General features: G+C 43.8%; 1 protein-coding gene across 4 annotated transcripts in view; it reads left to right on the forward strand.

The window, feature by feature from the left end:
• The window catches only part of mpv17 (mitochondrial inner membrane protein MPV17), a 122,165-nt gene that overhangs the window by 57,347 nt on the left and 51,314 nt on the right, over positions 1-13,504 (forward strand). For all 4 annotated transcript variants that reach the window (XM_085996974.1, XM_085996971.1, XM_085996973.1 and 1 more), the window contains exon 3: positions 11,695-11,810. In XM_085996974.1, the coding sequence (XP_085853100.1) occupies positions 11,695-11,810 (116 nt within the window). The remainder of the gene's footprint in view (positions 1-11,694; positions 11,811-13,504) is intronic.

Genomic DNA, 13,504 nt, shown 5'->3' on the forward strand with positions numbered 1-13,504 from the left:
GTAAAGGGAAAGGAGGGGGAGGAATTTCTGAAATGTGTTCAGGAGAATTTCCTTGATCAGTATGTTCTTGGTCCAACTAGGAAGGAGGCATTGCTGGATCTGGTGCTGGGGAATGAGGTGGGCCAGGTCGACCAAGTGTCTGTGGGAGAACACTTAGGTACGAGCGATCATCGTATCATAAGATTTAGATTAGCAATGGAGAGGAGCAAGGAACAATCCAGAGTGGAACTTCTAAACTGGAAAAGGGCTAACTTCAATTGGATGCAAAAGGATCTAGCCAGGGTAAAATGGAACTGACAGGAAAAACTGTAATGGAACAATGGGTGATCTTTAAGGAGGAGATGTTCCAAGTACAGGCTAGACACATTCCAACAAGAGGGAAGGGTAAGGGAACCAAAGCAAGGGCTCCTTGGATGACGAGGGAGATTGAGAAGATGATGAAACACAAAAATGAATGTCAGGTGAATTCTTCAAGGGAGAACCAGACCAAATACAATAATTTGAGAGGGGAAGTGAAGATGAAAATAAGATTGGCAAAGCAAGAATATGAGAGTAGTATGGCGGTTAACATAAAAGGGAACCCAAAAATCTTCTACTGGCATGTAAACAGTAAGAGGGTAGTAAGAGGCGGGGTGGGGCCTATTAGGGACAAAGAAGGTGATATATGCTTAGAGGCGCAGGGCAAGGCTAGAATACTCAATGAGTACTTTGTATCGGTGTTTACTAAGGAGGTGGATGCTGACAAAATATCGGTAGAAACAATGGAAGGGGTGCAAATTGATAGACAGGATGTACTAGAAAGACTGGGTATGCTGAGAGTAGATAAGTCGCCTGGTCCAGATGGCTTGCATCCCAGATTGCTAAGGGAATTGCGGGAGGAGATAGCAGAAAGGCTTGCCATAATTTTCCAATCTTCCCTAGAAGCGGGGGAGGTGCCTGAGGATTGGAAAGTGGCAAATGCGACACCATTGTTCAAGAAAGGGTGTAAAGACAATCCTAGTAACTATAGGCCGGTCAGTTTAACATCAGTGGTGGGTAAAGTTTTAGAAACAATAATCAAGGAAAAAATTAATGGGCACTTGGAGAGGCTTAAGCTAATTAAGGAGAGCCAACACGGATTTTGTGAAAGGCAGATCATGTTTGACTAATCTGACTTAAATTTTGATGAAGTAACAGGGAGGATTGATGAAGGGACTGCAATGGATGTTGTCTACATGGATTTTAGGAAGGTGTTTGACAAAGTAACACATAGAAGGCTGGTTAACAAAATTGAGGCTCATAGAATAGATGGGTCAGTGGCAGCTTGGATAAGGAATTGGCTTAAGGACAGAAAAAAGCCAGTTGTGGTAAATGGCTGTTTTTCAGACTGGGGGATGGTCGACAGTGGTGTTTCCCAAGGGTCAGTGCTAAGGCCACTGCTTTTTTTGATATATATAAATGACCTCGATATTGGAATACAGAGTAGAATTTTTAAATTTGCCGATGACACCAAACTTGGGGGTGTGGCAAACAGTGAGGATGATACCAATCGACTGCAACAGTAGAAAGGCTAGCAGAATGGGCAGACAAGTGACAGATGGAATTTAATACAGAGAAGTGTGAGGCGATGCATTTTGGCAGAAGGAACAAGGAGAGGCAATATACATTTAATGGCACAGTTTTAAAGAGTGTGTAGAGACAGAGGGACCTGGGAGTTAATGTGCATAGGTTCCTGAAGGTGGCAGGACATAATGAGAGAGTGTTTTTTTAATTCATTTTTATGGGATGTGGGCGTCGCTGGCAAGGCCAGCATTTATTGCCCATCCCTAGTTGCCCGTGAGAAGGTGGTGGTGAGCCGCTGCAGTGCGTGTGGCGAAGGTACTCCCACCGTGCTGTTAGGGAGGGAGTTCCAGGATTTTGACCCAGTGACGATGAAGGATCGGCGATATACTTCTAAGTCAGGATGGTGTGTGACTTGGAGGTAGTGGTGTTCCCATTCATCTGCTGCCCTTGTCCTTCTAGGTGGAAGAGGTCACGCGTTTGGGAGGTGCTGCCGAAGAAGCCTTGGCGAGTTGCTGCAGTGCATCTTGTAGATGGTACACACTGCAGCCACGGTACGTGGAGGGAGTGAATGCTTAAGGTGGTGGATGGGGTGCCAATCAAGCTGGCTGCTTTGTCCTGGATGGTGTCGAGCTTCTTGAGTGTTGTTGGAGCTGCACTCATCCAGGTAAGTGAAGAGTATTCCATCACACTCCTTACTTGTGCCTTGTAGATGGTAGAAAGGCTTTGGGGAGTCAGGAGGTGAGACACTCACTGCAGAATACCTAGCCTCTGACCTGCTTTTGTTGCCACAGTATTTATGTGGCTGGTCAAGTTAAGTTTCTGGTCAATGGTGACCCCCAGGATGTTGATGGTGGGGAATTTGGCGATGGTAATGCCATTGAATGTCATGGGGCAGTGGTTAGACTCTTGCTTGTTGGAGATAGTCATTGCCTGGCACTTCTGTAGCGTAAATGTTACCTGCCACTTATCAGCCCAAGCCTGAATGTCGTCCAGATCTTGTTGCATGCGGGCATGGACTGCTTCATTATCTGAGAAGTTGTGAATGGCACTGAACACTGTGCAGTCATCAGCGAACATCCCCATTGCTGACCTTATGGTGGAGGGAAGGTCATTGATGAAGCAGCTGAAGATGTTTGGGCCTAGGACACTGCCCTGAGGAACTCCTGCCGCGATGTCCTGGGGCACCACCACAACCATCTTCCTTTGTGCTATGTATGACTCCAGCCAGTGGAGAGTTTTCCCCCCGATTCCCATTGACTTCAGTTTTACTAGGGCGCCTTGATGTCACACTCGGTCAAATGTTGCCTGAATGTCAGGGGCAGTCACTCTCACCTCTGCAATTCAGCTCCTTTGTCCATGTTTGGACCAAGACTGTAATGAGGTCGGGAGCCAAGTGGTCTTGGTGGAACCCAAATTAGGCATCAGTGAGCAGGTTATTGGTGAGTAAGTGCCGCTTGATAGCACTGTCGATGACACCTTCCATCACTTTGCTGATGATTGAGAGTAGACTGATGGGGCGGTAATTGGCTGGATTGGATTTGTCCTGCCTTTTGTGAACAGGACATAGCTGGGCAGTTTTCCACATTTTCGGATAGATACCAGGGTTAGTAAAGCATATGGGATCTTGGGCTTCATAAATGGAGGTATTGAGTACAAAAGTAGAGAAGTTATGCTGACCCTTTATAAAGCGCTGGTTAGGCCACAACTGGTTTATTGCGTCCAGTTCTGGTCACCACACTTTAGGAAGGATGTGAAGGCCCTTGAGAGGGTGCAGAGGAGATTTACTAGAATGGTTCCAGGGATGGGGAATCTTAGCTACAAGGACTGCTTTGAGAAGCTGGATTTGTTTTCATTGGAGCAAAGGAGGTGGAGGGATGATTTGATAGAGGTACAAGATTATGACGGGTTTGGATAGGCTCGACGGGGAAAGGCTGTTCCCACTAGTTGATGGTAGAAGGATGTGAGGAAAAACTTTTTTACGCAGCAAGTGGTGAGGACCTGGAACTCGCTGCCGACTGAAGTGGTGGAAGAGGAGACACGCAGTGTTTTCAAGGGGAGACTGGATAGGCACTTGAGAGAAATAGGGCCTTGGTGAGACCACACCTTGAGTATTGTGTGCAGTTTTGGTCGCCTTATCTGAGGAAGGATGTTCTTGCCATGGAGGGAGTGCAGTGAAGATTCACGACTGATACTTGGGATGGCAGGAATGACGTATGAAGAGAGATTGGGTCGTTTAGGCTTATTCGCTAGAGTTTAGAAGAATGAGAGGGGATCTCATTGAAACATAAAATTCTAACAGGACTAGATGCAGGAAGGATGCTCCCGATGGCGGGGGAGTCCAGAACCAGGGGTCACAGTTTAAAGATAAGGGGTAAGCCATTTAGGACTGAGATGAGGAGGAATTTCTTCACCCAGAGAGTGGTGAACCTGTGGAATTCTCTACCACAGAAGACAGTTGAGGCCAATTCATTAAATATATTCAAGAAGGAGTTAGATATATTTCTTAAGGCTAAGGGGATCAAGGGATATGGGGAGAAAGCAGGGGCAGGGTACTGAATTTGGATGATCAGCCATGATCGCATTGAATGGCAGAGCAGGCTTGAGGGGCCGAATGGCCTACTCCTCCTATCTTCTATGTTTCTATAAACTTGCAGGGTTACGGGGATAGAGCTGGGGAATGGAACTGACTGGATTGCTCGACAGAGAGCCGGCATGGATTAGATGGGCTGAATGGCCTCCTTCTGTGCCGTTATGACTCTGATTGTTGGAGGCCAATCATCTCAGCCCCAGGACATCGCTGCAGGCGTTCCTCAGGGCAATGTCCTAGAAACTTAACTGGACCAGCCACACACATGCTGTGGCTACAAGAGCAGGTCAGAGGCTGGATATTCTGCGGTGAGTGGCTCACTTCCTGATTCCCCAAAGTCTTTCCAACATCTACAAGGCGCAAGTCAGGAGTGTGATGGAATACTCTCCACTTGCCTGGATGAGTGCAACTCCAGCAACACTCAAGAAGCTCGATACCTTCCAGGACAAAGCAACCCGCTTGATTGGCACTCCATCTATTACCTTAAACATTCGCTCCCTCCACCACTGACGCACCGTGGCAACTAGCCAAGGCTTCTCCGACAGCATTTCCCAAACCTGCGACCTCTACCATCTAGAAGGACAAGGGCAGCAGGCGCATGAGAGCACCACCACCTTCAAGTCACACACCATCCTGACTTGGAAATATATCGCCATTCCTTCATTGTCGCTGGGTCAAAATCCTGGAAATCCCTACCCAACAGCACTGTGGGAGTACCTTCACCACACGGACTGCAGCGGTTCAAGAAGGTGGCTCACCGCCACCTTGTCAAGGGCAATTAGGGATGGATAATAAATGGTGGCCAGCGACGCCCGCATCCCGTGAATGAATTTTTAAAAATACTCCGTGGCAAAGCATTCCGTACTCCAACAACCTGCTCATGAGGAAATTTCTCCTAACCCCTCTCCTCACTTAGCTTGTGACCATTTTAAATTGATGACCCTTTGTTATTGACTCCTCAGCCAGTGGAAAAAGTGTCTCCCTATTCACACTCCCAAAACTCAGCATTAAAAAAAAAAATCTATATTTAATCTCCTCATCGCTTTCTCTGCTCCAGGAGAACTCGCTCTAGTATTTCAAGTCTCTCCTCTTAAATATAATTTCCCATCCCTATGCTGTACACAGTCTATAGCTTTACTGTCTTTTAATGACAACTCCAGGATTTGAGCATGTAATCTCGGCTCACACTTCAGTGCAGTACTGAGAGAATGCATCACTTTCGGAGATGTCATCTTTCGAATGAGACTTTAAACTGAGGCCTTGTAAGGTTCTTAGACTTGACACCAATTTTTGGTTGCAAATAATCTTTATTGAGTTCGACCGAGTCTTGAAACGCTCAATGTCTTGAGCAATAGTCATACAGAGAAATAAACAATATTTCCCGCTTTCGCTCTGGATAGAGACATAACGTGGGACTAGTTGAGGTGCTCTTGCAGAGAGCTGGCACGGGCTCGACGGGCCGAACGAACTACTTCTGTGCTGTAACCATTCTGATTCTATAAACTTTGTTGATTCTTTCATTCCTGTTTCTCTACAAATTGTGATGGGAAGTTTTTAAGATATTTATAGGGCTCTAGTCACGCACAGCCATCGCTTAAAAGGAGTTATTTATCAGTTTTCTAACTAATCTGTTGATCATTGTCTTGTTTGTTTGTGATGTAGGCTAGCTACCCTCTTTGGGAGACCATTGACCCCTTATTAAGCATTCCTTTCCAACAAAACACCTCTCCTTGCTGACAAAAGCTTTTCCTTGCTAAATGTCATCCATACCGTGAAGAATTCTGGGAATGAGCAACTTAAACATTTTATTATTTCTAGCTACAGTACAAGTCTACAAGCACTTTATAAGTGAAAAGAAAGCAAAAACCTTAATCATATGTGATTAAACCAAATCCTAATCCTACGTATATATGTATAGAAGAATATATCTTGCATTCCCTGCTCTCTCAGGTGGACATAAAAGATCCCATAGCACTATTCAGAGAAGAACAGGAGAGTTATCCTGATCTTCTGGCTAACATTTTGCCCTCAACCAACATTTATCTCACTGCTGTTTATGGGACCTAGCTCTGCGCAGATTGGCTGCGTGTTTCCCTACAATACAACAAGGACTACATTTCAAAAGTACTTCATTGGCTGTGAAGCACTTTGAGATGTCCTGAGGTCATGAAAGATGCAAGTTATTTTCTTTTCCTCCAATGAGGCACCCAAAACTGCATACAATACTCTTAATTGTGATTGAATCAGTGTTTTATACAAACTTATCATTACCTGTACTGTGCCCCTATTTATAAAACAAGTCCAAGTCATTCACAAACTTAATCAATATAAGAATAGGTTCACACCTATTGTAGGAATGGAACTATGCAGCTGATAACTGGAAAAAGTTCCTTTACAGCCTGGCATTTCTCCAAGGTAGTGGTCAAACCATTCAGACAAAATCAATGCTTCAACACTGATAATCTTTGGTACCTTAAGAGTTTCTTGGGTTCAAGGAAAGTCCATTTTTTGTGCATAATATGGCATTGCCCCTCAAACAGAGGATTTTAAATCCTGCAACAGATGATTAAGACTGAAGATCCTGTAAAAACATTCTGCAGAAATAAATTCAGTGACACTGAAAATGGGATGAGCTCCAAATCTTATAGAATATCATTGACATTTTCTTTTTGACACCCAGGTTTATATTATTAAGTGGAAATGGAATGGAAGCTGTGCCTTGCATCTGAATCTTTAGAAATATCTTCAAAAGTTGTATGAAAACACAGCTTAATTCAACAAATGTAATTTCTAAATGAAATGTAACCGAACAAGAATCAGAACTTTGCAGCATTCTGTGAATTACAAAGACTGAAATGTAAAACAATGCCCCAAGGTAACTGTACTTTTGACAGGAGCTCTGACGATACTTAATTTTGTCTGTATGCTTTGACCACTATACTGGACCATTATCAGTTCTATCATTATTTAACATTCCATAACAAAGCATCCCCACTGTATCTGTTTAAAATGAAATGTCTTCAAAAATTACCTTGCTGTGTTAAAGTTTCAGCAGTTTATACATGCTTTCAGTTTGTCGTCTACCTACTCTCAATTGAGTTGTAACAGCAACAGAAAATGCTGGAAACACTCAGAAGGTCCGGCAGCATTGTGGAGAGAGAAACAGAGTTAACGTTTCAGGTTGATGACCCTTTGTCAGAACTCAACACTTGTTTCAGATTTCCAGCATCCACAGTATTTTGCTAATGTGCTCAATTGGGTTGTTGCTGTTTTAAGTATATTTGCAAAACATTGAAATGAGCTGCATTTTGTTTGAAGAGAAGGCACCACCATTTTGACAGAGAACACAAGGATGAAATGTCATATATTTACATTACAATTGCTTTGATAGATGATTGCCATTTGCCCCGACAGGATGCAAGCTTCTCCTGTCAAAAATGACACTGCTAGCGTCAGACACAACCCATATGCCACTGACAAATTGCAGCTTGAGCCGGTGTCAGCAGGGGCATTTGCTTCTATTTGTTTGTTTAATAATTGGAAATTGTAGTGTACATCTTCAGAGGACTATTGCGAAAAAGGTAACAATTCTAGCAAATATGGGTAGGATATTGAATATTACATTGACCTTCCTTACTTTAGATAATTAATTTGATGACAGGGACATACTCTCATTGTATTGTTTATGGGAATCTCAAAAAGACTTACTTAACCAAATTGTCCTTTAAATGAATAGGAAGCAATTTTTGTTTTTAAATGTTTTAAACACATAAACATGCATTGAGCTATACTATGCACCATGTCAAGTTCCCTCACTGTTCATTGTTCCAGTGGATGATGCATATATAGCCCTTGTTAAATATGTTTCATGCAGCTTTTCTGTCATTTCACTAAAAATAGTTTTCATGATTGAGTGAACGTCACCTAAGATCAGTGAACCATATGATGAGGTCTGATATTTAATTACCAAAATACTAATTTGCCACAATTCTCATTCTCTCAATTAGTTCTACCCATGTTAGGCTTACTCATCAACACTTTTTGCTTTTCACAGCTATTTTACAAACTTTTAAGTTTTGTGAGTAAACTTGTCAACAAGTCATTAAAACAAATTCCAGTGTTCTTTATATAAAATGGCTGTTATGCTGTTCATTGCATAAATTAAATGTGCATTCATTCAAATACTCAGTGTCAAACCTGTCATTACTGAGGTGGATTTCAGAAGCAAGCGCATAGCTTTTGTGCATTCAGGTTACAGTATTTCCTAGCATAAAATAGCAATTATGTATCAAAGTAATGAATGTACTGTACAAAGATTAGAAATTTGATAAGTTAATTTAAAGAGTTTGGGGGCAGAGTGGATTAGCACATTGTCCTTTTCATCCCTGGGATCTGGGCTCAAATTTAACCCAGACTGGTGGGGAACATGTAAAAAGAATTTGGACAGACTTTATCCTATGTATATTAAGCACAGATCCCCAGCACAAGGCTGCTCATAGCACACCACAGTTGGCATGAAATTCGTAAACTTATTACATAAGAACATAAGAATTGGGAGCAGGAGTAGGCCCATATGGCCCCACAAGCCTGCTCCGCTAATCAATAAGATCATGTAAGAAATCACACACCAGGTTATAGTCCAACAGCTTTATTTGAAATCACAAGCTTTCAGAGCGCTGCTCCTTCGTCAGGTGAAGTAGACTACTCCTCAGAATCGGTTTCATTCTTGGACACACTAATCTCCATCAAAGACGGACACCTCAGCACTTCACTCTACCGCAAGCCCACGGACAACCTCAGGATGCTCCACTTCTCCAGCTTCCACCCTAACCACGTTAAAGAAGCCATCCCCTATGGACAAGCCCTGCGAATACACAGGATCTGCTCAGACGAGGAGGGACGCGATGGACGCCTACAAACGCTGAAAGACGCCCTCGTAAGAACGGGATATGACGCTCGACTCGTCGATCGACAGTTCCGACGGGCCACAGCGAAAAATCGCATGGACCTCCTCAGAAGACAAACACGGGACACAACCAACAGAGTACCCTTCGTCGTCCAGTACTTCCCCGGAGCGGAGAAACTACGCCATGTTCTTCGCAGCCTTCAACATGTCATCGATGATGACGAACACATCGCTAAAGCCATCTCCACGCCTCCACTACTAGCCTTCAAACAGCCGCCTAACCTCAAACAGACCATCATTCGCAGCAAATTACCCAGCTTTCAGGAGAACAGCGACCACGACACCACACAACCCTGCCACAGCAACCTCTGCAAGACATGCCAGATCATCAACACAGATACCATCATCACACGTGAGGATACCACCCACCAGGTAAATGGTACATACTCATGTGACTCGGCCAACGTTGTCTACCTCATACGTTGCAGGAAAGGATGCCCCGGAGCAAGGTACATCGGCGAGACCATGCAGACACTGCGACAACGGATGAACGGACACCGCGCAACAATCGCGAGGCAGGAGTGTTCCCTCCCAGTCGGGGAACACTTCAGCAGTCAAGGACGTTCAGCCTCCGATCTTCGGGTAAGCATTCTCCAAGGCGGCCTTCGAGACACACGACAACGCAAAATCGTCGAGCAGAAACTGATAGCCAAGTTCCGCACCCATGAGGACGGCCTCAACCGGGATCTTGGGTTCATGACACGCTACATGTAACCCCACCTGACGTAGGGTCATCCAGACTCGAGTCGTCATTGACTTGTTCTCTCCACACAGATGCGGCCGGACCTGCTGTGATTTCCAGCAAAAAAAATGTTTCTTGTCTTTTTTTGTTTTTCATACAGACCCCAGCATCTGCAACATTTGACCCCTTGTGACCCCACCTCATTGTTCTTTGTAATGTTTTCCTGACTGACCTGTTTGGACACCATTTACACCTTTGATTGCTGTGATTATCTCTGCCGAGGTGTGATAAATGGCAGTTAGAAAGATTACCTGTAAACATTTGACATTATTCTCTGACTATATAAGCTGTGTTTTTATGCATCTCTCCACTTCACCTGACGAAGGAGCAGCGCTCTGAAAGCTTGTGATTTCAAATAAAGCTGTTGGACTATAACCTGGTGTTGTGTGATTTCTTACATTTGTCCACCCCAGTCCAACACCGGCATCTCCACACAATAAGATCATGGCTGATCTTCTACCTCAACTCCACTTTCCTGCCCTATTCATATATCTCTTGATTCCCTTAGTGTCCAAAATCTATCGATCTGAGTCTTGAGTATACTCAACGACTGGAATTCTCTACCCCAGAGGGCTGTGGATGCTCAAAGATTCACAACTCTCTGGAGTGAAAACCTTTCTCCTCATCTCAGTCCTAAATGGCTGACCCCTTATCCTGAGACGACTGACCCCCTAGTTCTAGACTTTCCTGGCAGGGGTAACAGCCTCTGAGCATCTACCCTCTCAAGCCCTCTAAGAATTTTATGCATTTCAATGAGATCACCTCTCAATCTTCTAAACTCCAGAGAATATAGGCCCATTCCGCTCAATTACAGCAGTAATAAGGATGGCTGGTGTGTGAAATAGAACAAAGATCATTCTGCTGCAAACTATTCTGAAGTTAAGGTTAAATTACATTGTTTGGACAGAGCAGAGGGAGCTTTAATCCACATCTGGACCTTGCATACATGACCTACAAGTATTTCATATTACAGTAGGTGTCAAAAGTGGAAAATTATTCCAATCGTTAAAAATATGACTCGCCTTGATGAGAATCCTTTTTTGAAAATAAAATATGAAGAAGTGTGTTGTGCACTGGGGTGGCATAGTGGTCCGGAGGTGGGGGGGCGGCGGAGTGAGAAATCGGGTTCAGTTGCATAGTGCCGCGGTGTTGATCTCGGTTGTACTGCTGCACGAGATACCGATGCAAAGCCAAGCTCCAACCTCCTCCCCAGATGAAGGTTGGAATAATGAGAGAACTTCATACTTTGGTGGCTCTTGCAGCTGACTCAAGTGTGATTGAGATGAGCCCTGTGGAAAAAGTAATTTGTGTGCCTGGTCCCAGGTGGTACATTGCTGGGAGGACTGCCTCAGATCGAAACATTTAACATTATCACAAAAATAAGTTCTACAGTGCCTTTTTTTTTAAAAAGGCAATTGTATTTTATAATATTCAGTACTAAAATCACTGTAGTTTGAATAAAGTTGGGTATCAAGTGACCTCATGTTATTATAAAAATGTAGAAGAATACAATATTTAAAAACAGGCCCATGCTCATGTGCAACATTTGCTGTGTCTATGTAGTCATCAAATACCTACATTCAATGTTTGCCCCTTTTAAGTGGCTGCATGGCCCGTTCAAATGTTCGCACATGCGCGGTTATTCCAATTGAAAAGCCGCCAAGCGACCTGTGGGGGAGCTCCAGACTGCTGCACAGCTGTGCAGCTTATAGGGAACATTGTCTACATACATAATTGGAAGCAGCTTAACCAATTTACCTACGTGGACTCAATTGCTGAACTCTGATTAAAGCACCAAGTTTTTATACTGAGAAGGTTTTAAATGCCATCAATAATTGAGGCTCTTCAACTTTGCAGGTACTTTGGTTGGATTTAGTGACATAATTTCACAACAGGTGATTGAACGGCGAGGATTGACAAATCACAACACACAGAGGACAATAAAGATGGCCACTGTTGGATTAATTTATGTGGTAAGTCTACAAATTGTAAAATGGGTGTTAAATTAGAGTGCAGCAAATATGATGTTGTTGGATGAAGATAGGATTACAGTTTGTGTTTAAAGCTTAATGTCATGTAACAACAGCAATTTTTTGTTGCTCCTTTATCAGAAAAATGTCCCAAAGTGCTTTATGGATAGCGATTGGGAATGAAGGCTATGCCAGCAGCAGAGATTTGGAATTGGGGTGAAACATTTGATTGAAGAGATGGATTCTGAAAAGATTTTTGTAGGTGGTGAAAGAGGTGGAGAGATAGTGTTCCAGAGAGCAAGAACAATGCAGCGGAAAGCTCTCCCACTAGTGGTGGGGCAAAAGTGGGGAATGAATAGGAGGCCAGAATTGGCGGAGTGGAGCATTCGGGAGGGGTTATAGGGCTGGAGGAGCTTGCAGACAGAGGGTGGGGTAAGGATGTGGACAGATTTACAGATAAGAATAAACATCTTAAACTTACTACGTATTGTGACGAGGAGTCAGTGGAGGTAAGCAAGGACGTGGGTGATGGACAAAGGAGACTTTCTGGGCCCAAGACAGAAGTGTTGGACTTTTGAGCAAGTTGGAGTTTATGAAGGGAAGAGTATGGGAGGCCATCAAGGTGGGATTGGAGTTGTTGAGTGTGGAAGCTTCTGTTCACTGTGTACGCCAATGATTTCAATATATGTCTAGAGGAGCTGCAAGGGAATATTGATAAAATGGTGGAATGGTCAAAAAAATGGCAGTTGGAATCGGTGTACCCGTTAATTTTTTGGGGGGTGCGCGGCCCCTTTAAAATACCGCGCATGCGCTGTTTTTCCTGTTGAAAAGCCGTCTGTGCAGGAGGTCCAAAGATCTGCGCAGCTTAAAAGGAACATTGGATGGAATTCAATGTCAGTGAGGTGTTACTTTTATATATTTTTAAAAAAATCAAAATGTAATTATACATTGGGGGAAAACTGGATGATGTGGAAGAGCTGGTGGATTTGGGGGTTTAGGAATACAAGACAAAAGCAGCACCTCAAGTGCATAAAGCCATAAAAAAGCTAATTGAATACTGGGTTTTATGGTAAGATGTACAGAATATGAAAGTCCAGATGTAATGGCGAATCTGTATAAAACCTTAGTGAGGATATAATTGTGGAGTATTGTGTGCAGTTTTGGGTTCTGCTTTATAGGAAGGATGCCAAGGCAATAGAGAGGATACAGGTTCACTGTCCTTGGCCTCGTCCTTCCTTATCTACCTGCTGCCACTTGGCGACATCATCTGAAGATATGGGGCCAGATTCCACATATAACTTGCAATTATATCACGCCTTTCATGAACTTGGGACATCCCAAAGCGCTTTACAGCTAATGAAGTACTTTTGAAGTGTAGTCACTGTTATAATGTAGGAAACGTGGCACCCAATTTGCACACAGCAGGGTCCCACAAACAGCAATGTGATAACGACCAGATAATCTGTTTTAGTGATGTTGGTCGAGGGTTAAATATTGGGGAGGACGCCCCAGCTCCTCTTCAAATAGTTCCATGGGATCTTTTAGGTCTACTTGAGAGGATAGATGTGGCCTTGGTTTAACTTCTCATCCAAAAGACAGCCCCTCCAGCAGTGCAGCACTCCCTCAGCACTCCACTGGAGTGTCAGCCTAGATGTTGGGCTCAAGTCTCTGGAGTGGGACTTGAACCCACACCTTCT

The sequence above is a fragment of the Somniosus microcephalus genome, chromosome 9, assembly GCF_052327205.1.
Source record: "Somniosus microcephalus isolate GS21.2 chromosome 9, FLI_Smic_1.0, whole genome shotgun sequence".
Taxonomy (NCBI): domain Eukaryota; kingdom Metazoa; phylum Chordata; class Chondrichthyes; order Squaliformes; family Somniosidae; genus Somniosus; species Somniosus microcephalus.